The 27,114-nt window shown below is 38.4% G+C and overlaps 1 protein-coding gene across 1 annotated transcript in view; it reads left to right on the forward strand.

The window, feature by feature from the left end:
• Window positions 1-27,114, forward strand: part of AIG1 (androgen induced 1) — a 717,445-nt gene that overhangs the window by 648,184 nt on the left and 42,147 nt on the right. The window contains exon 5 of the mRNA XM_053710640.1: window positions 4,836-4,999. Within this exon, the coding sequence (XP_053566615.1) occupies window positions 4,836-4,999 (164 nt within the window). The remainder of the gene's footprint in view (window positions 1-4,835; window positions 5,000-27,114) is intronic.

The following is a 27,114-nucleotide window of genomic DNA, read 5'->3' on the forward strand; positions in this document are numbered from 1 at the left end:
CGTTTAAAGGCAAGAAGTTAGCGTAGAGCAAAATTGTGCTCCATACCGCACTCCATTACCAGCGCTGCTTAAGTCAGCGGTGAGCTGGTCGTACGTGCTCGTGCACGATTTCCCCATAGACATCAATGGCGAGAGCCGGCTGAGAAAAAGTCTAACACCTGCCAAAAAGCAGTGTAAATCTCAGTAACACAGCCCCATTGATTTCTATGGGGAAACACATTTTATGTTTACACCTAACATCCTAACATGAACCCCGAGTCTAAACACCCCTAATCTTACACTTATTAACCCCTAATCTGCCGTCCCCGAAATCTCTGCCACCTACATTATTCTTATTAACCCCTAATCTGCTGCTCCAGACATCGCTGCCACCTACATTATACTTATTAACCCCTAATCTGCTGCCCCCAACATCACCGACACCTACATTATATTTATTAACGCCTAATCTGCCGCCTCCAATGTCGCCGCAACCTACCTACACTTATTAACCCCTAATATGCCCCCCCAACGTCAACGCCACCATATTAAATTTATTAACCCCTAAACCTAAGTCTAACCCTAACACCCCCCAATTGAAATATAATTTAAATAAATCTAAATAAAATTACTATCATTAACTACATTGTTCCTATATAAAACTAAATACTTACCTATAAAATAAACCCTAAAATAGCTACAATATAACTAATAGTTACATTGTATCTAGCTTAGGGTTTATTTTTATTTTACAGGCAAGTTTGTATTTATTTTAACTAGGTAGAATAGTTATTAAATAGTTATTAACTATTTAATAACTACCTAGCTAAAATAAATATAAATGTACCTGTAAAATAAAACCTAACCTAAGTTACAATAACACCTAACACTACACTACAATTAAATAAATTACCTACATTAAATACAATTACATAAATTAAATTAGCTAAATCACAAAAAAACAAAACACTAAATTACAGAAAATAAAAAAACAAATTGCAGATCTTTACACTAATTACACCTAATCTAAGAGCCCTATCAAAATAAAAAAGCCCCCCAAAATAAAAAAACCTAGCCTAAACTAAACTACCAATAGCCCTTAAAAGGGCCTTTTGCAGGGCATTGCCCCAAATAAATCAGCTCTTTTTCCTGTAAAAAAAAATTCAAACAACCCCCCAACAGTAAAACCCACCACCCACACAACCAACCCCCCATATAAAATACTAACTAAAAAAAAACTAAGCTCCCCATTGCCCTGAAAAGGGCATTTGGATGGACATTGCCCTTAAAGGGCATTTAGCTCTATTGCAGGCCCAAAGCCCTAACATATAAAATAAACCCACCCAATACACCCTTAAAAAATCCTAACACTAACCCCCGAAGATTCACTTACCGGCAGAAGTCTTCATCCAAGCGGCAAGATGTCCTCAACGAAGCCGGCAGAAGTGGTCCTCCAGATGGGCAGAAGTCTTCACCCAGACGGCATCTTCTATCTTCATCCTTCCTGCGTGGAGCGGGTCTATCTTCAAGACATCCGACGCGGAGCATCCTCTTCCAACGAAGTCTTCTTGCTGAATGAATATCTCTTTAAGTGACGTCATCCAAGATGGCGTCCCTTAGATTCCGATTAGCTGATAGAATTCTATCAGCCAATCGGAATTAAGGTAGAAAAAATCCTATTGGCTGATCCAATCAGCCAATAGAATTGAGCTCGCATTCTATTGGCTGTTCCAATCAGCCAATGGAATGCAAGCTCAATCCTATTGGCTGATCCAATCAGCCAATAGGATTTTTTCTACCTTAATTCCGATTGGCTGAAAGAATTCTATCAGCCAATCGGAATCTAAGGGATGCCATCTTGGATGACGTCACTTAAAGAGATATTCATTCAGCAAGAAGACTTTGTTGGAAGAGGATGCTCCGCGTCAGATGTCTTGAAGATGGACCCGCTCTGCGCCGGAAAGATGAAGATAGAAGATGCCGTCTGGATGAAGACTTCTGCCCGCTTTGTTGAGGACATCTTGCCGCTTGGATGAAGACTTCTCCCAGTAAGTGAATCTTCGGGGGTCAGTGGTTTTTTAAGGGTGTATTGGGTGGGTTTATTTTTTAGGTTAGGGCTTTAGGCCTGCAATAGAGCTAAATGCCCTTTTAAGGGCAATGCCCATCCAAATGCCCTTTTCAAGGCAATGGGGAGCTTAGGTGTTTTAGTTAGTATTTTATTTGTGTGGGTTGGTTGTGTGGGTGGTGGGTTTTACTGTTGGGGGGTGTTTATATATTTTTTTACAGGAAAAAGAGCTGATTTCTTTGGGGCAATGCCCCGCAAAAGGCCCTTTTAAGGGCTATTGGTAGTTTAGTTTAGGCTAGGGTTTTTTTTATTTTGGGGGGCTTTTTTTATTTTGATAGGGCTATTAGATTAGGTGTAATTAGTTTAAAGATCTGTAATTTGTTTTTTTATTTTCTGTAATTTAGTGTTTGTTTGTTTTTTGTGATTTAGCTAATTTAATTTAATTTATTTAATTGTATGTAATGTTGGTAATTTATTTAATTGTAGTGTAGTGTTAGGTGTTAGTGTAACTTAGGTTAGGTTTTATTTTACAGGTAAATTTGTATTTATTTTAGCTAGGTAGTTATTAAATAGTTAATAACTATTCTACCTAGTTAAAATAAATACAAACTTGCCTGTAAAATAAAAATAAACCCTAAGCTAGATACAATGTAACTATTAGTTATATTGTAGCTAGCTTAGGGTTTATTTTTTTAGGTAAGTATTTAGTTTTAAATAGGAATAATGTAATCAATGATAGTAATTTTATTTAGATTTATTTAAATTATATTTAAGTTAGGGGGTGTTAGGGTTAGACTTAGGTTTAGGGGTTAATAAATTTAATATAGTGGCGGCGATGTTGGGGGTGGCAGATTAGGGGTTAAATATAATGTAGGTGGCGTCGATATTAGGGGCGGAAGATTAGGGGTTAATATTATTTAACTAGTGTTTGCGAGATGGGAGTGCGGCGGTTTAGGGGTTAATATGTTTATTCTAGTGGCGGCGATGTCCAGAGCTGCAGCTTAGGGGTTAAAAATGTTATTATAGTGTTTGCAATGCGGGAGGGCCTCGGTTTAGGGGTTAATAGGTAGTTTATGGGTGTTAGTGTACTTTTTAGCACTTTAGTTATGAGTTTTATGCTACAGCGTTGTAGTGTAAAACTCATAACTACTGACTTTAGAATGCGTTAGGGATCTTGACGGGGTAGGGTGTACCGCTCACGTTTTGGCCTCCCAGGACAGACTCATAATACTGGTGCTATGGAAGTCCCATAGAAAAAAGGGTTTATGAAGTTCACGTAAGTCGGTTTGCGGTAAGGCCAAAAAAGTGTGCGGTGCCCCTATACCTGCAAGACCAGCGGTAGTGAAAAGGCAGCATTAGGACCTATTAACGCTGCTTTTTCAGCTTACCGCAAAACTCGTAATATAGCCGATAGATATATATCTGCAGATAGGAGCCATATGCCCAGCAAGTCTGACCGATATTTCCTAAAAGTATAAATTTATCTAGTTAGTAGGATAGCCTTATGCTTGTCCCATGCATTTTTAAAGTTCCCCATATATGTATTTATGTATTTATATGTGTATATACGGATTTACAGACATGTATACACATATAAATACATATGTATACATATATAGACATATATATATAAGTGCATTGGAGCCCTTTGTAGTCGAGTAGATGAAAAAATGAAAAATCATATTTATACAATATTCATATTTAATAAGGTGTTATACTGTGTATTTACGGTAAATATTATACATTTCAATATTCTTCACATAGCAGAATAGGTTCTATTTATTTCTAAATAGATATTACTATATATATCTGTATATATCTATACCTATGTATATATTTTTTTATAAAAGTATAAATATATATTTGTGCAAAATTCCATGAGATATATATTTAAATTTCTCTTTAAGTATAAATAGAACATAGTCTGCTATGCGCAGAACATTGGATTATAAAATATGCATTATCTTCTTATGTTGCGCTTTTAAATAATCATATTTGCACGACATGTGGGTATGAGGTTTTTCAAATTTTTCAGCTCAATTGAAGTCTATGGGGAATGCGTGAGCACAAACTTTTTACTTTCAACTTGTAATACAAGAGCAAAAAAAATAAAATACTTAAATGCTCGAACGTGAGCACAAACTGCCATTCCACTTGTAATCTAGCCCTTCATTTATTCTTTAATGCTTATTTTATGTTCTTGTTAATCATGTTTTACAATGATAAACACTGAAGTGTTTTTGCACATAATGAATTAATATCTACATAGAATGTTATTTTTAATGGCAACAACATGCCATTCAAGTCATAAAAATAGAATGTTGCATGATTTTTTTTTATTATTTGTTTCTCTTTCCTTCATAGATACACAGTGTGACCTCATCTTAGCTGTAAATCATGTTGCCAGTGTTTATTGTTATTTGTCCACATGCAAAAAAAATCTGCTTCCCAAAAGCTTAACACTTTCAAATATTTTAGGGCTGCCACATTTTGAAACATTTAATTCCCAGTATGTTTCTCCAAAGTGCCCTTGTATGTACGTTCAGATTCATTTGGCATGTATGTACGTGTCACATCTGGCCTGAGCTGCTTCCACCACTGAATAAATATTACTTTTCCTTCATAGCTACTACAGAGAACAGTGCAGATGATGTCTACTTGGGTTTTTTTATGCAAAGGAATAGCTTAACACATTAACATTCTTCAGATTTTTTACATTTGTTAGTTTTATTAGTCTCTTAAGTATATCTACAACAAGTAACTTCTTTGTTTTTTTTTGTTTTTTTTTTAGGGTGTGCTGGGTTCACCATGTGACAGGGGTATGGGTGTACCCTGTTTTGGAATACATCAGTCCTGGATCCAAAATAATCTTCTTTCTTGTAGTTACCATTATCATTAACATGTTTTATATTTTGGGAGAAAAACTCAACAGCTACATTTGGGACACAGAGAAATGTAAGTTATGTTGAAAGACGCTTAGGTTGAACAATAGCAGCCATGATATAATTTATCAAAATATTATTAGAAACTGATTCAGTGATAAAAATAGAAAGTTACAGAAATAGATCTGAAACTTAAATATTATTACATTGAAGTATGAAAATAAAATTTAAACTGTGTGAGAATAAGAACACTAACCCAATAGCACTAAAAAACTGTCCTAAATTGAGAAAACCAATGAGATATTTGGAAATTATTGGCCTACATTACTATGAATTTATAGTGAAATCAGTTAATTTGTCAGAGCTTTGCAATTTGCTAAACATTGGCCCTGATTCCATCAGAAGAGGGATGTAAACTGGATATCATGGCTTTTCAAGTGGTGTTCAAACTCAGTCATTCCTGTCCATCAGAGAAACACTCAAACCAAATCCCCCTTTTTTGTGGGCCTTTAAAGTGCCTTCCATTGCTTTAGTAGCCCCTGTTTCTTGCATGAGGATTGTTCTGTTATTCCAGTGCATCAGAAAAAAAAATGAATTTGCTTTTCCCATTTCAATAGTCTAGACCTATTAAAAAAGATTTGGTAAATGGAATATCACGGCTGTTCATCTGACTTTTTCCTTATTTAAGATCAGTTCAGTTATGAAGAAATATGATTGCATCTTTTTGTTTTTTTGTTTTTTTACACTCAAGTTAACAAACCTATTATCTTCACATAAACTCTGCAAATAAATGTTTAGCAACATAGGGAAGAAAAAATCGCGGAGTATGTAAGATGGGCTGAGATGAGGAGCACGGCTTCATAATGGGGTGGTACTAGTGAAAGGTGAGAGCCAGCTTGTGGCAGAGACTGACAGATTAGAGGGGCACACCCTGCAAAAAAGCCTGGACCAGTGCACAGTGGTGATATAGGGGTGGATGGCTGCAAAAGGGAGATCCATCTTAAGGTACATATGAGACAGGCAGTCTGCTCAAGGAAGACTTGGGTGGCAAGGATATTTGTATGTGCACATTTTCTGACTTCTGGCAATTCACATTCATCTTAAGAGCTTATCAGTGAAATGTTTCTGCCCAGTTTATCGGAGGTATTGGGCCATTCCTTTGCCGCATATATTAGACCATTTCCTTACAGTAGAGGTTTATTTCCATTCCATCTACCCCTGTCCCGCACATTTTGAAGAGGATTTTTTTTTTATTATTTTTATTGAAAAGAGACACAATGAACACATGACAAATACAAATCATATAACGTGATTCTGTGGTGCGCAGACCACAGGGAACAGAATACAATCCAACAAGAGAATGCGTAGGGCCCTACAAAAGTCCATTAATTAAATTCCATGCGACAGTGTTCCAAAGTGCCATTAACAATGCAGGCCCCATATTCCTCCCCCAAGAGGAGAATGATAAAGTATAGTTATACCCACTATACTTTAACATAACACCCACAACCCCACCCAACACACACACAAGAAGAGGAAGAAAGAAAGGATGAGAAAAAAAAAAAAGGGCGCGCCCTCCCCCCCAGCAACCCTGAGGCTCAGAAGAGCATCTCCTCAAAAGCACCAACCCCATCTCGGGACTCCGTAGAGTCACTCAAACTTTGCCATTCCCCTCTTAGTATGGCTGTCAGCATAACCTCATGCTGCCGAAATGGTCTGAGAATCTGTTGTTGCGGTGATTGTGTCAAAGTAATAATCAAGGGTCGCCACTTTTTTAAAAAGTGAATCAGCCTTCGCTCTGTATCTGTTTTAACATCATACTGCTCAACAAACATTTGTTTTAGTAGGCAACGTTTAAATTGCGCAATAGAAGGGGGTTGTCTATGGATCCATCTAGTTAATATACATCGCCTTGCCAGCAAGATACAAAGTGTCAGTAATTTATGTAGATTCTTATATGTGTTTTCCCACTGAAAAAGATATACCTTGCCGATGTCTATGGTGATGGGTATATGAAAGCTTGTTTGGACCCAGTACTGGAAGCGACCCCAAAAACGTCTAATTAATGGACAGGTGAAGAGGTAATGTCCAAAAGATGGGGAATCCTCCCTACATTTGACACATCTATTAGGGTAACCTGTGTTCCATTTAGATAACCTATTGGGGGTAATGTAATCCCTGTGTAATAGCCTGATCTGTGCCTCCCTTAACGGTATCGCTAGAGTAGCTGCTCTAGCTAGCTCCAGACTTTTCCTCAGATCTTGTACAGTAAGTTGTGGGGAAATATCAGTCCTCAGTTTATCTAGTATTTGTGCTTGCATCGCCCCCTCTCTACATCTCAGCAAGCCCCTATAAAAATTGGAGATAGCGAAGACCCCTATCCTAAACAATGTGTGTGAGACAGCAAAGGGTGAGATATCCCAGAATTTGGGGTCACTTCTCTGGAGCTCAAAGAGATAGTGTCTAGCCTGTAAATATGCGTAGAAGTGCTTGTGTGGGATCTGAAATCTGTCTCTAATGTCTTGAAAAGATCTAATGGATTGTAGCAGAGGGTCTAAGAGGTCGCCCACAGTTTTTATCCCCACGGAACCCCAGATACGAAAAGGTTCACACTCATTACCCGCTGGAAATTCTTGGTTACCAATCAGGGAAATAAACCTAGGTGACGGGCGAGTGATACCCATATATTTATTAATTAAGTTCCACGCTCTCAAGGAGTCTAAAGGGGGTTATTACTAATGTGTGCTGGGGCATCTTTCAATGTTGTGTAAGGCAGATATGCCAAGGCCAAGGGAGCACACATTGCTTTCTCTAATCGTGGCTCATAAAAGTGGGCTGTGTTGAGCTGCCAGTCTGTAACTAATCTCGCCAATGCAGCCCAATTATAAAGTTTTAGATTAGGAAGGCCTAGGCCTCCACTAAGGTAGGGTTGACTAAGTTTGTCAGCTGCTATACGGGGTTTTTTCCCCCTCCAGATGAAATTGGTTATCGCTCTGGAAAGCAGAGCCAAGTCCCTTTTTGTCATAAGAAAAGGCAGCATCAATAAAGGGTACAATATCTTAGGTAGGATCATCATCTTCACCAGATTAATTCGCCCCGACAATCCCAAAGGCAAGTCAACCCTGCTTTGAACCTGGGTAGATAGTGCCCTACATCTATCCGTGACGTTAAAGTCATAGATCTTCTGTGGATTATTATGTAGCTGGATACCCAGATATGTGAGAGAGTTAACTATCACCTTGAACGGGTATTTGTGGGAAGAATCCGAGTGTTTATGTAGCCATAGTATTTCCGATTTGGCGGTGTTTATTTTATACCCCGAAAAACTACCAAAGTCAGAGATAGTCTGTAATATGCGAGGTATATATAAAGCTGGAGATTCCACAAACAAGAGCATGTCATCGGCATACAATGCCAGATGCAGGGGAACACCCTGGATCATCACTCCAGGGAAGATTTGCCTGAGCTTAATTGCCAAAGGCTCCAGTGCCAGGTCGAATAGTAGGGGGGAAAGAGGACATCCCTGCCTAGTTCCTCTCTGAAGGGTGAAGTCGGGAGAAAACAGTCCATTAGTCAGTATTCTAGCCGTCGGGGAGTTGTAAATTTTGTGGATAATATTGAGAAAGGGGCCTCGAAGTTAAATTTCGTCATAGTGTTGGTTAGATGCGTCCAGTCCACTCTGTCGAAAGCCTTTTCTGCATCAAGGGAGAGCAGAAAGGCCTCCGGTCTATCCGTCACCCCACCCCCTGTCTCTCTTGTCCAGTAGTGATTGATCACATGCAGTACCCTGCGTAAATTCACAACAGAAGAACATTTAAATACGAAACCTGTCTGATTGAAGAGGATTTTTATGCACACGTGGGAATGCTAAATGTCCTGGGGGCCATAAACTGCACTCATTTGGTGCTCAGGGCTCTCCAAGGCGAGTTATATAGGATACAAAAGCTGTTTCATACTTTCAATGTGCAGATGGCTTGCACATAATGCTTGTTTTCAGCATTCCCAGGAAGTATTCATAACTCATATAATTAATGTAATTTCCTGATATATTAGGGTTGGGAGGACATCCTCAATGATTATGTTGCTTTCTACTCATTTATCTTATGTTGTGTAAGTGAATGTTTTATGTAATTAAAGAATTATTTAACTGACTTTTTCAACATTGTGGTGTTATGAACATACAGAGTTAAATCTTAAGCACATAATATTTGACATAAAAACATTTCATTTGCTTACAAGGCAATAGACAAAAATATTTTAAAAATGTCAGAGTATTTTTTATAATTATACATGGTTATTTTATAACAAAGACAAATATGCCAGCATTAACATCATGTTCCTGTTCAACTGTCATCAACACATATTGCTATGGTGACAGAACATAGGAAGTTAATTTTATGTGTCAGTTTTTACTAATATGACACACTATACTAAGGGTTTAATCTAACTACCTCTATCATGATGTATTAAGCTACCAAATAGGCATTGAGTTTGCATTGTTTTAACAAGACAAAACTAGCTGCTGAGGCCTTTTACTGGCAGAAGTCACTTGGAATTGTGATCACTTGAAAACAAGGGGACAAATTCTTCCCAATTTTAAAACTCTATGCAATTTTGACAGGACAACCATAACCAATATTCATAGCTAACTTTGAGAAACAACACTTAAAGGGACAGTATACCCAAACATTTTCTCCCCTTTAATTTGTCCCAGTGATCCATCTTACCTTCTGGAGTGTATTAAATTGTTTACAAATTGCTCCTTTTACTTTGTCAGCATTTGAAATATCTGATTTTTGCCTGTGCTATCCAAACTTATATTGAAAGTTTCTATACTTATGTATAGACTAAATAAAAGCTGTGTAAACATAAGCAGCAGAAGAGCTTACAGTTCCAGTAGGAGGTAGAAGAGATAAGCAATAAAATGTTCATTTTCAATTGTTCTCTATAAGGCCATGATGATCGACACATCCACAATGTGGCAATATATTAAAAACGCGATCCGTCGCAGGATCGAGAATGCCGGTAAAATAATCAAAACTGTAGACATCAGTGTTTGACGTGTTAGATATAACCTAGGTTAAAATATTAATTATACTCTATTTCAGTGGTAACCTCTAAATGTATTATATATTTATGTAACAATATTTCCAAAGTTCTGATCAGTTAATCCTTAATAAAACACACTGATTATAGTTATGTAGAAAATAGATTATGAATCAATTATACACACCTATGCTGTTACAATTTTCTATACAAAGCAGACCATAAAAATATATCTCTAAAAATTAACTTTAGCTCCAAATGAATCACCTATTAAGATATCACAAATGAGAATACTAGAACAATCTATTAGCCAGCAACTCTAATTTACTGCCACTATATAAGCCTATAAGTTACAATGCTGAACTTATAACAATCAGAAAATTGTATATTATTAACACAATAACCAATTTATATACAACTTCTAAGAGATTTCACAAGTAAGACTGACATAAATATAAAGACAAAATATTTTCTTAGCATTAAAATTATTTAGCACCAATATAATTATTTCTAAACTACACAGGCCAATGGGACAAACATTTAAAATACAAAATACCCTTTTAAATCACCAGCTTAAATCAAACTACAGCAACAGTGAATACCTTTGCTTTATATTAAATTACAAAAATCATCATACATTACCAAATACCCATATGAGAGTTCAGCTTTTTCTAATATTCTGTCGGTCATACGTGAAGGAATATTCCACTATTTGCCAGGGCACAGGCCTCAAAGTTTAACTTTCTTATCCTAAGAAAGGGTCCCAACAAAATGGCAGAGAAAAATACTAGCCCATAGTCTGTGTATTTCTTTATTAGTAAAATTTCCCTGTTCCTTAGTGTGTAGCATCTTTTATCAATAATAAGCCATGACTCCACTTCTAATCATTCCAACAGAAGTCGTTTACGCCCTTAATAAAGCTTGTACCTCATTGGCCCTTTGGTAATGCATGTCTTTTAACAGTCATCCATTTTGGCTGTAATACCAGTTTTAGTCCACCGGGGGCAGCGGACATAGCAACAAATTTCATTATCAAATACTGCTACAGTATTTAATATACTGTATATATTAAAGTGTTCATTAAATACACTTATGTTACCTTGCTCAATAAACTTATCTGGTTAACATATGTGTGATTATTTAATACTATCGAATATGTATCATTCAAAACCAAACATGGCATCTTTATCAATTCTATAGTAAAACATGCTATTTGGAGTCTCATTTCATTTCAATATAAATATAACCCATATTTAGTACATCTCTTGATAATGTTATTTTGAATGCATGAAAAAACGAATGTGATATAATTTATGGGACAACTCATTGAATATATATTCCTTCACATGTCTGAAAAACAAAGGAGATGTTATTTATTTTAAATATACAGTTATATGTTAATTTAATATATTATATAAACCTGGTACATATTTCTTAATAATTCTTGAGTGCAATGACTTATGTTTATGACAAATATTTATAGGACTGCTTGTTTAGCACACATTCATTTCTTATTTGGAACTGTATTCCTGATACAAAGAAAAATAATATTGTATTTTTATTCTGAAACAGTTTGCTAAACAATTTAAATTCACCAATATAGCTACCGACTCAATACAGTAGATGCTTATCTAATATGTTACTGTTAGGCATTCCTCTCCGGGCCATTTATTTACAAATATTTTATTATTTATACAATCTGAGTATGCATTAAATATTTCAAAATTTGTCAAACAATATATTTAGGATTTAAGATTTAAATTCTTATATGCATTCAGCTTCCACAGGGTTAAATATGTTTCTCTTCTAGACAGCATATTGTCTATTGGTACTTAAAAATAAACTCTCATTTGTATATCATACAAGTGCTAACTACTTACTTTCCTGAGGTTCTGTTAGCTTCAAATACTGATCACTACAGACTGTCCCTGACATTGCAGAGGGTCGTTATATAGGTATGTAGCTTGTAGGCAGGAAACTCTATATATGGGCGTTCAGATCTGAGGGTGCCATGTGATAAAATCCCTTTTAAAAGACCTATCTTTTTATCTACACAAATGTCTGTTCCTTTGTTCTCTGATGTTCTGCAATCAGGAAAAGGGGGTTGTGTTATCCAGTTTCAGGCCATTTGATGGAGAGAACTGTAATCTTACAGTAATAAAACTGATACCAATAGCTTCCTATATGATTTAATTAATCAATATGATATCTGTGCATATAGCTTCCAATGATATCTCACCTTTTAGATGACAGAAGGCAGTCTTGCCGAGAGGCGTTTTACTATACATCTCAGTGGGTTCCAATGCTGGCGATATTTTCAAAGCAGCATTGCCACCTACATTGAAGATGTAATGTAAATGATCCCTTTCACACTTTACACATGTAGATTGCCTAATATATCCATTCAGTACACAACTGAATAAAGGCACAGCAACCTACACAAATTAAAAGAATAAAGAAAGAATGTGGTAATGAAAATCATTAATACATTTGTTTATTCCTTATTCTTTAATGCAAAAAGGCCAAGCCAATAAAACCACTACACAGCCCTACACTTATAACCCCTAAAGAGCCATAACCCCCAACACAATCTAACCCCGCTACACTATTAACCCCTAAAGAGACATAACCCCCAATGCAATCTAACCCCACTATACTATTAACCCCTAAAGCACCATAACCCCAACACAATCTAACCCGCTGCATATTAACCCCTGAAGCACCATAACCCCAACACAATCTAACCCTGCTACATATTAACCCCTAAAGCGCTATAACCCCCAATGCAAATTTAACCCCAGTACACTATTAACCCCTAAAGCCACATAAGTCACAACATTAAACAAAAAAAAACACAAAAAGAGCTCACAACAGAAAACTACAACAACAAAAATAAACCATTAACCAAAAGTACACAACAATAAACAAGCATAAAGTCAATAAAAGTACACAACAATAAACAAGCATGAAGTCAATAAAAGTACACAACAATAAACAAGCATGAAGTCAATAAAAGTACACAACAATAAACAAGCACAAAATCAACATAACATTACCCCAAAAACAAAATATTTGTAAACAAGAACAAATATTTATTACTCACTATCCAAAGTCTTCATTTTTTCATCAGATGTAATTCACAACAATCCAAAAGAAAAAAATCTCAAAAAAACAGGGAAAAAAACAAAAAACAAAGGGTCTTCTTCTTTTCTCCTCTGGTACTTGGCTGCTCCTCTGGCCCTCCTTAGTGGCAGCGGCTCCTCTGGTGTCCTCTGGAGGCGACAGTGGCTCAACTTCTTCTCAAATCCTCTCTTCATGCTCTCCTGCATTTTTTTCTGGCATTTTCCCCCTTTTTATAGGGGTGTCCTGACATTTCTATTGGCTGATTTTTTTAAACATTTACAAGTATAAAAAAGTATGTGTGTGTGTGTACAGAAAGTGATAAAATAAGGATATTTGATTTCCCTGCAAGCTCAACCCATATTAATGGATTGTAGTTTCAAAGAACAAAATCAACTATACAAAAATAAACATGGAGCAATTTCTCTCGGCAGCTGTTATAACAAGTCATTGAAAACACATTAAGGTAACAAACAATTGTACAGCACACTGTCCCTTTAACACTTGGTTTGTAATAATAAAATCTATATTTCACCCACTCACTCAAACTTTACTTTGAGCTAACACTAAATACATAATGCTGCATTTGAGTTCACAATACATTTTCTTTACCACTGCATTATCTCAGCTAACGCAAATACATTCTTAAAATGTTTGACCATGGTTGAATCTTGGCTCCCTCATTGTCATGGAGCTTGTAGTTTGTAGTAGTACTTGAATATGGACTTTGGAGTTACATGAATTCCTCATCTGCACACAAACTTACCTTGTTCGTAAACATTTGAATACATGTGCTTTCCCTTCTCCATGGATGCACTCCTAAATCTGCTTGTGTATTCAAGTCTGTGTGTGTGTGTGTGTGTATGTGTGTATGTGTGTGTGTGTGTATGTATGTATGTGTGTGTGTCTGTGTGTGTGTGTTTAAATTTATCCACCAATCAGCAAGATCAACCCAGGTTGTTCGCCAAAAATGGGCCGGCATCTAAACTTTCTTGCTTTTCAAATAAAGATACAAAGAGAATGAAGAAAAATTGATAATAGGAGTAAATTAGTAAAATTACATGTTCTATTTGAATCACGAAAGAAAAAAATTGGGTTTAGTGTCCCTTTATACACAAAAGGAGATAGATGCACAAATAAGGGAACTGTAGGTAATCAAAGTTGAAGCAGAAAGGGCCGTGTCGGTGCCGCTCCCGACACAGATAAGTACAGACAAACACAAAAAGTTTGCAGTCCAAATACAGCAATACGAAAAAGTCCCCTCTTAAAACTTTCTTCAACCAAGGTGAGGTGTTGTGAAAATAGTGTTGTTGGCACATAAAAGCACTTAAACGGAGCGATATTAAAAGTTCATACCGCATCTTTGACAAAGCACCAGAATGGCGTGAAACGTGTCAGATGACGTCATACTCTTTTAGCACCTGTGTCTCCTGGTAATTACCATGTCTGTGAAAGTCGTATGTGTTTGTTACACAAGAAAATAAAGGTATGAACATTTCATATCGCTCCGTTTAAGTGCTTTAATGTTGCAACAACACTATTTTCACAACACCTCACCTTGGTTGAAGAAAATTTTAAGAGGGGACTTTTTTGTATTGCTGTATTTAGTGTCCCTTTAACTTACATTTTAATAAAATTTAAATACCCCTCACTCCGCTGAATTGTTCAGGAATCAGCACTCGAGCTACAACAAAAGTGCCTTAAGGGAAGAGCGCTGATTGGAGAACAGTTCAAACCGTTAGCTCACAGAAAAAAAATGACTTTTGAAATGGGCAGCGGAGCGCAAGGTATTTGAATTCTGTATCTATATTAAAAAATAAGTTATAGCGCATCTTCATCACAACTGATTAATTAAACTCTTAATTAAACTCTATCTAAAATATCGCTAACATGTGTTTTTAAATTAGAACCTCACTTGTTATCTAGCCCTAAGTATGCAACAACAACCATAATGCACAGATATTGGAAAATTTACCTAATCTTAGTAAAAAATGTAGATGCCCCTGAAATATTTTTTTGTAACTGAGGCAGGTTTTTATACTTAATTAACCAATTCTTATGGATGGGAATTCGTTAGACATAGAGAGTTTAAAATGAAGATATGTTGCATTGGTTAAAACTTTCACTCGTTTGTGACAGCTTCAGATGAAACAATAGATAGATGCTCTTAGACAGCTTTCATAAATAATTTTAAAACATCTAGACATGATAATACCAGTGCACAAACCTTGTGCAGCATTCAGTGAAGTCTCATAAGATCATAAGTACTTACTAAAAAAGTCTTAAGTAAATGTAGTCATTGCCACCTTGATTAACATTCATTCTCATCAAGGTTTATTGAACAGAAATCTCTGTTATGGGTAAACTACAAGACTTGGATTATAGTAACGTATTGCCAACTATAGCCTAGATAACAAAGTGGAGCACAAAATATTATGGCTTTTGTGTGTTAACACCGTTCAAGTGCAATCAATAGTTATTTTTTATCACTTGAGCGATAATTTAGGTCTCGCTAACATGGGCATGTCACAGTGGAGGCTCCTCTATAGGAGCACGTGAGCACGTGAACCCCCAAAAAATGAACCTTAAAAAAAGAGTAAGAAATAAAAAATAAAAAATTAGAAATAAAAAAAAATTAAATTTTTAAACTTTATTTGCTAACATTTGCTAACTAAATACAAAAATCCTCCAGGCTCCACTGCAGTTTTGACATAAAAACCATTAAAATTTCAATTTTTAATTCTTTAGGCTGAAGTGGAATGGGCTTTTGCCTAATACTTCTATCTATCGCACATGCTGTGCAGTGCGATAGATAGAAGTATAGGCAAAAGCTCTTTCCACTTTAAAACTGCATTGACTGCAGCACCACCTACAGGCCAGCCCATAGCTTTCCTAATCGCGCAGCTCTTAGTGTGCGAGAGCCAGCTGTCATGTGACATTCGCACAATAAGAGCTGTGTTTGTGTGGGAGCCGGAGGAGGAGCATAGTGTGCTTCAGGGCGGAAGTGGAACTAACTAACGGTAATGTAATGCAAAGGTCGCCATTGCAACTGGGCCCAACTCCTCGAGTGGCAGCCGCAGAGAAGAGACTGAGTCTGTGAACAGTGTGAAGGCGCGCACAACGGTGAGCTCAGGGTGGCTGAGGGAAGCCGGGGGGCAGCAGCCATGTGACCATGTCGGCTGAGGCTCTGGCTGGACTACTCAAGGCGGAGTCAGTGTAGCACTGCAGCTGCTCAAATCATGCTGTCAGTGTCGGAACTATCCGGCCGTAAGGAACACTACTTGACAGACTATTAGGGATTGGAATGGCTTTAACTAATTAACTGATAATTCTATTTATAAGTTATCTGTGGCTTTTTTCCTGGCATTAGATACAGTGAAAATGAATGTTCTTGCAGAGAAAGGGAACCCAGAACTAGTATAGCCTTACAAGCTCAGTGAATTAAATATTGAATGCCACCAGATGAAAAGTAGCTTGTTGAGGAGCGCTCAACTTCAAAGTCTTTCTTCAACTTTGTTGAACTGTTTGGGATTGTGTTAATTAAGTCTGTCTGTGATTTCACTAACCTCAAGCTTTGTATAAATCTATAATGTTGTCAAAAGTCAAAAGAATGTTGAACCCAGAGGCTTCTCCAGTTATTGGTTCTTTATTTTATATATACTGTGCATATTTAAAATGCCTTGCTTGTTGTTTTTTTTTAAATTGTGATTATACAATTGAAAAGGGTGGAGTTGCTGTACATGGGCTCTATATGTATCTATCTATCTATCTCTCTCTCTATATATATATATATATATATATACAGGTATATATATATATATATATATATATAGCCATCTGAGGGGAGGGGTCTTATTTCAAGGGGTGTGCCCAGGGGCGAGGCAAAGTGCACCTCCATCTTCATAATTCACCAGCTGTCACTGGCATGTCATATATTGCAGGTACTCTAAAACCTTCATATAATAGACATCTATGGGGCTAACAGTAAAATTCAAGTCAGATATTACTCGAACATTAGCCTATGGTATACTAAGCCAAGAGTAATTCACAACAATCCAAAGGAAAAAAATCTCAAAAAAACAGGGAAAAAAACAAAAAACAAAGGGTCTTCTTCTTTTCTCTTCTGGTACTTGGCTGCTCCTCTGGCCCTCCTTAGTGGCAGCGGCTCCTCTGGTGTCCTCTGGAGGCGACAGTGGCTCAACTTCTTCTCAAATCCTCTCTTCATGCTCTCCTGCATTTTTTTCTGGCATTTTCCCCCTTTTTATAGGGGTGTCCTGACATTTCTATTGGCTGATTTTTTAAACATTTACAAGTATAAAAAAGTATGTGTGTGTGTACAGAAAGTGATAAAATAAGGATATTTGATTTCCCTGCAAGCTCAACCCATATTAATGGATTGTAGTTTCAAAGAACAAAATCAACTATACAAAAATAAACATGGAGCAATTTCTCTCGGCAGCTGTTATAACAAGTCATTGAAAACACATTAAGGTAACAAACAATTGTACAGCACACTGTCCCTTTAACACTTGGTTTGTAATAATAAAATTTATATTTCACCCACTCACTCAAACTTTACTTTGAGCTAACACTAAATACATAATGCTGCATTTGAGTTCACAATACATTTTCTTTACCACTGCATTATCTCAGCTAACGCAAATACATTCTTAAAATGTTTGACCATGGTTGAATCTTGGCTCCCTCATTGTCATGGAGCTTGTAGTTTGTAGTAGTACTTGAATATGGACTTTGGAGTTACATGAATTCCTCATCTGCACACAAACTTACCTTGTTTGTAAACATTTGAATACATGTGCTTTCCCTTCTCCATGGATGCACTCCTAAATCTGCTTGTGTATTCAAGTCTGTGTGTCTGTGTGTGTGTGTGTATGTGTGTGTGTGTGTGTGTGTGTATGTGTGTGTGTGTATGTATGTATGTGTGTGCGTCTGTGTGTGTGTGTTTAAATTTATCCACCAATCAGCAAGATCAACCCAGGTTGTTCGCCAAAAATGGGCCGGCATCTAAACTTTCTTGCTTTTCAAATAAAGATACAAAGAGAATGAAGAAAAATTGATAATAGGAGTAAATTAGTAAAATTACATGTTCTATTTGAATCACGAAAGAAAAAAATTGGGTTTAGTGTCCCTTTATACACAAAAGGAGATAGATGCACAAATAAAGGAACTGTAGGTAATCAAAGTTGAAGCAGAAAGGGCCGTGTCGGTGCCGCTCCCGACACAGATAAGTACAGACAAACACAAAAAGTTTGCAGTCCAAATACAGCAATACGAAAAAGTCCCCTCTTAAAACTTTCTTCAACCAAGGTGAGGTGTTGTGAAAATAGTGTTGTTGGCACATAAAAGCACTTAAACGGAGCGATATTAAAAGTTCATACCGCATCTTTGACAAAGCACCAGAATGGCGTGAAACGTGTCAGATGACGTCATACTCTTTTAGCACCTGTGTCTCCTGGTAATTACCATGTCTGTGAAAGTCGTATGTGTTTGTTACACAAGAAAATAAAGGTATGAACATTTCATGTCGCTCCGTTTAAGTGCTTTAATGTGCCAACAACACTATTTTCACAACACCTCACCTTGGTTGAAGAAGATTTTAAGAGGGGACTTTTTTGTATTGCTGTATTTAGTGTCCCTTTAACTTACATTTTAATAAAATTTAAATACCCCTCACTCCGCTGAATTGTTCAGGAATCAGCGCTCGAGCTACAACAAAAGTGCCTTAAGGGAAGAGCGCTGATTGGAGAACAGTTCAAACCGTTAGCTCACAGAAAAAAAATGACTTTTGAAGTGGGCAGCGGAGCGCAAGGTATTTGAATTCTATATCTATATTAAAAAATAAGTTATAGCGCATCTTCATCACAACTGATTAATTAAACTCTTAATTAAACTCTATCTAAAATATCGCTAACATGTGTTTTTAAATTAGAACCTCACTTGTTATCTAGCCCTAAGTATGCAACAACAACCATAATGCACAGATATTGGCAAATTTACCTAATCTTAGTAAAAAATGTAGATGCCCCTGAAATATTTTTTTGTAACTGAGGCAGGTTTTTATACTTAATTAACCAATTCTTATGGATGGGAATTCGTTAGACATAGAGAGTTTAAAATGAAGATATGTTGCATTGGTTAAAACTTTCACTCGTTTGTGACAGCTTCAGATGAAACAATAGATAGATGCTCTTAGACAGCTTTCATAAATAATTTTAAAACATCTAGACATGATAATACCAGTGCACAAACCTTGTGCAGCATTCAGTGAAGTCTCATAAGATCATAAGTACTTACTAAAAAAGTCTTAAGTAAATGTAGTCATTGCCACCTTGATTAACATTCATTCTCATCAAGGTTTATTGAACAGAAATCTCTGTTATGGGTAAACTACAAGACTTGGATTATAGTAACGTATTGCCAACTATAGCCTAGATAACAAAGTGGAGCACAAAATATTATGGCTTTTGTGTGTTAACACCGTTCAAGTGCAATCAATAGTTATTTTTTATCACTTGAGCGATAATTTAGGTCTTGCTAACATGGGCATGTCACAGTGGAGGCTCCTCTATAGGAGCAAGTGAGCACGTGAACCCCCAAAAAATGAACCTTAAAAAAAGAGTAAGAAATAAAAAATAAAAAATTAGAAATAAAAAAAAATTACATTTTTAAACTTTATTTGCTAACATTTGCTAACTAAATACAAAAATCCTCCAGGCTCCACTGCAGTTTTGACATAAAAACCATTAAAATTTCAATTTTTAATTCTTTAGGCTGAAGTGGAATGGGCTTTTGCCTAATACTTCTATCTATCGCACATGCTGTGCAGTGCGATAGATAGAAGTATAGGCAAAAGCTCTTTCCACTTTAAAACTGCATTGACTGCAGCACCACCTACAGGCCAGCCCATAGCTTTCCTAATCGCACAGCTCTTAGTGTGCGAGAGCCAGCTGTCATGTGACATTCGCACAATAAGAGCTGTGTTTGTGTGGGAGCCGGAGGAGGAGCATAGTGTGCTTCAGGGCGGAAGTGGAACTAACTAACGGTAATGTAATGCAAAGGTCGCCATTGCAACTGGGCCCAACTCCTCGAGTGGCAGCCGCAGAGAAGAGACTGAGTCTGTGAACAGTGTGAAGGCGCGCACAACGGTGAGCTCAGGGTGGCTGAGGGAAGCCGGGGGGCAGCAGCCATGTGACCATGTCGGCTGAGGCTCTGGCTGGACTACTCAAGGCGGAGTCAGTGTAGCACTGCAGCTGCTCAAATCATGCTGTCAGTGTCGGAACTATCCGGCCGTAAGGAACACTACTTGACAGACTATTAGGGATTGGAATGGCTTTAACTAATTAACTGATAATTCTATTTATAAGTTATCTGTGGCTTTTTTCCTGGCATTAGATACAGTGAAAATGAATGTTCTTGCAGAGAAAGGGAACCCAGAACTAGTATAGCCTTACAAGCTCAGTGAATTAAATATTGAATGCCACCAGATGAAAAGTAGCTTGTTGAGGAGCGCTCAACTTCAAAGACTTTCTTCAACTTCGTTGAACTGTTTGGGATTGTGTTAATTAAGTCTGTCTGTGATTTCACTAACCTCAAGCTTTGTATAAATCTATAATGTTGTCAAAAGTCAAAAGAATGTTGAACCCAGAGGCTTCTCCAGTTATTGGTTCTTTATTTTATATATACTGTGCATATTTAAAATGCCTTGCTTGTTGTTTTTTTTTTTAAATTGTGATTATACAATTGAAAAGGGTGGAGTTGCTGTAGAAAATAACAAATAAGGGAAAGTCAATTAAAGTGGAGAGTAACAATGATAACGTATACCTATCAGCTGAGAGCAGTGTGTTGATCAGCTAGCTCCCAACACGCAATGCAAGTGTTTGTTAGAATAACAAGTATTGATAGTGGAAAGTGACCAGGTCCTATGAGTTTTCCCTACCTCAAGTTAGGACCGGTGAGAATCATATACCACCGCTAAATGCACACGTATGAGGTTATAGGTGCAAACACCCTAGATAACTAATACATATATATAAAGATGCCAACAGTCCACACTCCATACCTGTGTACTACTGGAACCTGAGCGACAGTCCGTTTCGGCAATATATCCGGTTTCTTTGCTGTGTATGGATTGTCTCATTCAGTTGGTATCCAGCTCCTGTGTGAGCTCCGGTGGCTGCAGTGGGTGACTCCTCCTTTCGTTAACGTCCCAGGTGTTGGGCGTGTAGATGCGGTCAGGACAATGGTGCAATACTTAGCTGCTGTGCTACACTAAAGGCCAGGCAAGTGCAAACAAAATTGAAAAAAAGGAGCACGAGCAGCAGATCTATGCACAAAGAATTTATTTACAGACAGTAAACATAGCGCATTGGCGCTCAGAGTGAAGAAAAACAAACACGTTTGTCAAACAATATACAAAACGGTGAGAGGGGAGAAAAAACCCCCGGGGTAAATACTGACAAATTAAGGAGACTAGCTAGTAGGAAAACAGGTATACGCGTTTCAGCTTACAGCCTTACTCATTACCTGACTAAAACACAGTGAGGTGAACTTAAAAACAGTAGCTAGTCATCCCATTGGTGGATGGGAACACTCCCCCCAAATAATCCTCCAATGGGTGTTTAGTTACGTAGCCAAAGACACCTGGGGACGCACAGGGTTGCACACTAAATACAGCATACTGTGAATACACTTGGAGCAGGATAAGAATACAGTTGAAACAAGATGGGAATGATAGTAGTAAGTACTGCATAATTAATAAACGGTAATAAACGATAAAAGATAATAAGCAGTACCCGTGCATGATATACAATTTAATCCTATAATTACAAATAATTACAAAACAATTACAGTGATCAAAGTAGAAGAAATGTGTTCAGTACAGCCGAGGGCAGAACAGATAGCTCCGGACCCAGCTGGACACACCTACAGTGCTGGGACGCAGATTTATAATGGCTGAAATGAAAACACAAATGGTATAAGCACAGGATAACAATCGTTTATATCCAAAGACTAACAAAATATAAAGATTATTATTGCTGAGATATAATCAGTGCGCAATGTGTACACTTACTGGACCTTGAGATATATCAATAGCAGCAATAGTAATAATAATAATAATACTGCAGTTAACCCTTAGCAGAAGTAAAGTTGATGCGGGGTCTACTAATACATAGGATCATTAACATATGTATTTCATGCCACATCGGACCATAGATAGCTTCACTATTAGAAGGAGCCCCAATTACACTAGAGAAATAAGTCCATAGTGCACACCTGAGTCCCAAGGACCTGATAGGTTAGACTAGGGAGTCCTGAGATAGTAGGCCACTACGCTCCTAAAGTGGCGTGGAAAGACTATATATAGTTAATGTGTACAGGGCGAACCGGGTGGGGGAGAGGGTCGGCTCTACCAGAAATTGATGAGGTCATATTCCGAGTTTAGGCCCCCTGGAACTCTTGTCTTGAGTTTGAAAATCCAGAAGGCCTCCCTCTCCCCCAGTCTGTGGACCCTGTCGACTCCCCCCTTACAGGGAGCCACCCTCTCAATAATGGTCCAGGAGAAGGAACTAGTGTCTTTCTGGTGTATCCCCGCAAAATGTTGAATCAATGCTGTGGTGAGTACCCCCGCCCTAATGTCACTGAGGTGCTCCTTAATACGGGTTCTAGCTTCTCTTGTCGTGAGGCCTACATATTGGAGGGAGCACTCCCTACAAGAGATCAAATAAACCACATATGTAGACCTACAGTTAAGGCAAGAATCTATCATGAAATTCTGACCTGTCATTAGTGAGATAAACCGGTCACCAGGGGCCAGCTTCTCACAAGCCACACATGTGCGATGGTGGCAGTGGAATGTACCTTTACAGCTCAACCATGAAGAGATGGGTTGTCCTGTCTTTTTAATTCTTGTGGGTGCCACAATGTTGCCTATTGTTCTGTTTTTCTTGTAGGAGTATCTCTGTAACTACCTGTTGGAGTTTGTCATCTGCAGATAGCATATTAAAATTATGCTTCACTATTTGGCAGATTTCTCTATATTGTCTTGAATACTCTGTTAAAAAGACTATTTTGTTGTCTTTCCTTTCCTGAATGTAGGATTTTGGTCTGAGGAGTCTTTCCCTAGGTATTCCTCTTACAATATTCCTAGCTTTGGTGATGACAGAACTCCTATAGCCCCTCTCTTTCAAGCGTGAGGTCAGATCATTGGCCTGTTTCTCGTAAACCCCTGCATCGCTGCAGTTCCTTTTCAGCCTAATGAACTGACCCTTCGCTACTCCTTTAAACACTCCTGGCGGGTGGCAACTAGCTGCATGTAGCAGTGAGTTGCCCGTAATGGGTTTACGGTAGGTCTCTGAGCTGATGAAGTGACCATGTCTACCTCTAAGAGTCACATCTAAAAAATTAATGGTGTCACATTGTGTTTCATTTGTAAAGTGAAGCCCCATAGAGTCATCTTCAAGACTTTTTATGAATATCTGTAGTTCAGCTTCACTACCTCCCCATATAAAGAGGAGGTCGTCGATATAGCGACCATACCAAACCACCCTGTCTTTGTGAGGATTCCCATCTCCATAGACGTGGGACAGCTCCCACCAACCCATAAACAGGTTGGCGTAGGAGGGGGCAAATTTCGCCCCCATAGCAGTCCCACGCCTCTGGAGAAAGAAATCCCCCTCAAATTCAAAGTAGTTATGGTTGAGAAGGAAGTTGGTAACTTCTATCACAAAATTCACAAAGTTTGATTCCGGTCCATATTGTTTCTCTAGAAAGAAACGAATGGCCTGCAACCCCTTTTTGTGTGGAATAGAGGTGTAGAGCGATTTCACATCGGCTGTTAACCAGACATAATGTTTGCTCCAAACTATTTTAGATAGAAGATTAAGTACATGTTTTGTGTCTGAGAGAAAGCTCCATAGAGCACTCACCAATGGCTGCAACACATGATCCAGCCACTCTGACAGGTGCTCCAGCAGGGATCCAATGCCACTCACGATTGGCCTCCCCTGTACGTTTTCAGTGGACTTGTGGACCTTGGGTAGGTGGTTAAACGTAGGAATGGTGGGATTAGACACTAAGAGATAGTCTCGTGTCTTGGCATCAATAAAGCCTAGCTCCACACCATCATCCACAAGGGAGGCCAACCGCCGCTGGAACCTCCCCGTCGGATCACCCGGCAGAGCACTGTAATCATCGACATTTCCTAGTTGCCTGTAAGCCTCCTCCCTGAAAGTACTGGCATTAAGCACCACTATGGTGCCACCCTTATCAGCAGCCCTTACCACTATGTTGTTATTGCTGGCTATGCTGTCTAGTGCCTTCCTCTGTAATGCTGATATATTATTATGTTTGCCTCTCTCTGACTTATAATACAATGTTGTAAGGTCTGACTCTACCCTCTGCTGGAACTTCTCCAGGAATTGGCCCCTGTTCTGGATAGGATAGAACGAGGACTTACACTTAAAGGACGGAACCTGTATATTCCCGACCCCACTAGCCTCATCCCCTAATATCTCTAGGGACCTAATGTCACAGAGTTCCTGGAAACTTAATTGATTTTCGGGGTCTAGGCCTACCGAGCCTTCTGACCTGTTCCTGGGAATGGATACATGGCTCTCATCACTCCCGCCCTCCTGGGAATGGTAGAACTTTCTCAGTGTCAGTTTCCGAATTAATTTATTGACATCAAGTAATGTCCTGAACAGATTAAAGTCTGCGGTAGGTGTGAAGGACAGTCCCAAACTCAGTACCTCCAGTTCGTGTTTGGTCAACACCACATCTGAAAGATTCAGTACATTCTGTAGTTGCCTCGGCCTCGCCCTCTCCTCTGTGGATATCTCCTTTGGTTCTTGTATTGATGGTTTTCCTTGCTTGCGCCTCCCCCCCCGTCTGGTGTTTTTTGGGGGACCTGAAAAACCTGTTCCAATTGTATTCTCTCCACTTCCATGGCTTCTGTAGTGCTCATCTCTGCACATCCTGTTTCCTCCCTGTAGTGTGAGCGAGGCTGTGGAGCCTGTGTTTTGAGTATGGAGGGTGGTTGGGGTATTGAATTATCTTTAGGTCTGGTAGCTGGTATCTTTGGTGGTAATTCCTCCCCACCCGATCCAGACCCCTCGTCACACGATTCACCTTCACTTTCAAAGAAGTTTACTCTCCTTCTGCTTTGCCTGCGTCTGTTATTCCCTCTTGGCTTGTTAGGGTAAAATGTATTTCTATTCTGTTCCTTCCTTAGAGATTGTCTGTCTTTTTTGTTCCATACATAGACACGATTCAAGTCGTGGTCTAGCTGATCTCTAAGGTATTTACTGTGTTTTATCTCCAGTAGCAATGTTTTAGCCTCTGCTATTACTTGCTGAAGTGTGCTGTCAAACTTTAAATAGCTTGGTTCCTTGCTCCTATTGTTCAGTTCCCTCTGAACCTCTTTGATTTTGGATGTTAGCTCCTCCAGGGATTTCTGTTTATATTCGCAGATCAACTGCATAAGTTTCTGTGAGCAGGTACTCAGGTGGCCATTCCACAGGTCAACAAATACTTTATCATCTGTGACGAAAGTTGGAAATTTGTTTAGCCTCAATCCCCTGGGTATAATGCCCAATTCCTGATATTTGGTTAAAGTTTTTATATCCCAAATGAGCTTATTTTCTTTTAGAAGTAGAAATTCCAATTCCTCAAATAGGGCAACCAAGCTGTAGTGAGATTTATCAGTAGAAAACACCTTATTATAATCCACAGGTGCAGTGTTCCTTTCCTGTGCATTCCTCAGTGAAAACAATGAAGCTACTTCAGTATTACCCCCTTCACTCATGCCTGACCGCAAAAAAGCCGCTCACACAATAAAATGTGTAGTGTGTAAATAGTAATGATTACAGTGTGCCAATGACACCAGTGTCTGCAATTTCAATTACAATTACCACCCAGAATTTCAGTTACTCTCCCAGGAGTCTGGCCTTGACCCCACGTATACACGAAATAGAAAATAACAAATAAGGGAAAGTCAATTAAAGTGGAGAGTAACAATGATAACGTATACCTATCAGCTGAGAGCAGTGTGTTGATCAGCTAGCTCCCAACACGCAATGCAAGTGTTTGTTAGAATAACAAGTATTGATAGTGGAAAGTGACCAGGTCCTATGAGTTTTCCCTACCTCAAGTTAGGACCGGTGAGAATCATATACCACCGCTAAATGCACACGTATGAGGTTATAGGTGCAAACACCCTAGATAACTAATACATATATATAAAGATGCCAACAGTCCACACTCCATACCTGTGTACTACTGGAACCTGAGCGACAGTCCGTTTCGGCAATATATCCGGTTTCTTTGCTGTGTATGGATTGTCTCATTCAGTTGGTATCCAGCTCCTGTGTGAGCTCCGGTGGCTGCAGTGGGTGACTCCTCCTTTCGTTAACGTCCCAGGTGTTGGGCGTGTAGATGCGGTCAGGACAATGGTGCAATACTTAGCTGCTGTGCTACACTAAAGGCCAGGCAAGTGCAAACAAAATTGAAAAAAAGGAGCACGAGCAGCAGATCTATGCACAAAGAATTTATTTACAGACAGTAAACATAGCGCATTGGCGCTCAGAGTGAAGAAAAACAAACACGTTTGTCAAACAATATACAAAACGGTGAGAGGGGAGAAAAAACCCCCGGGGTAAATACTGACAAATTAAGGAGACTAGCTAGTAGGAAAACAGGTATACGCGTTTCAGCTTACAGCCTTACTCATTACCTGACTAAAACACAGTGAGGTGAACTTAAAAACAGTAGCTAGTCATCCCATTGGTGGATGGGAACACTCCCCCCAAATAATCCTCCAATGGGTGTTTAGTTACGTAGCCAAAGACACCTGGGGACGCACAGGGTTGCACACTAAATACAGCATACTGTGAATACACTTGGAGCAGGATAAGAATACAGTTGAAACAAGATGGGAATGATAGTAGTAAGTACTGCATAATTAATAAACGGTAATAAACGATAAAAGATAATAAGCAGTACCCG

Source organism: Bombina bombina, chromosome 4 (assembly GCF_027579735.1).
Source record: "Bombina bombina isolate aBomBom1 chromosome 4, aBomBom1.pri, whole genome shotgun sequence".
Lineage (NCBI taxonomy): Eukaryota > Metazoa > Chordata > Amphibia > Anura > Bombinatoridae > Bombina > Bombina bombina.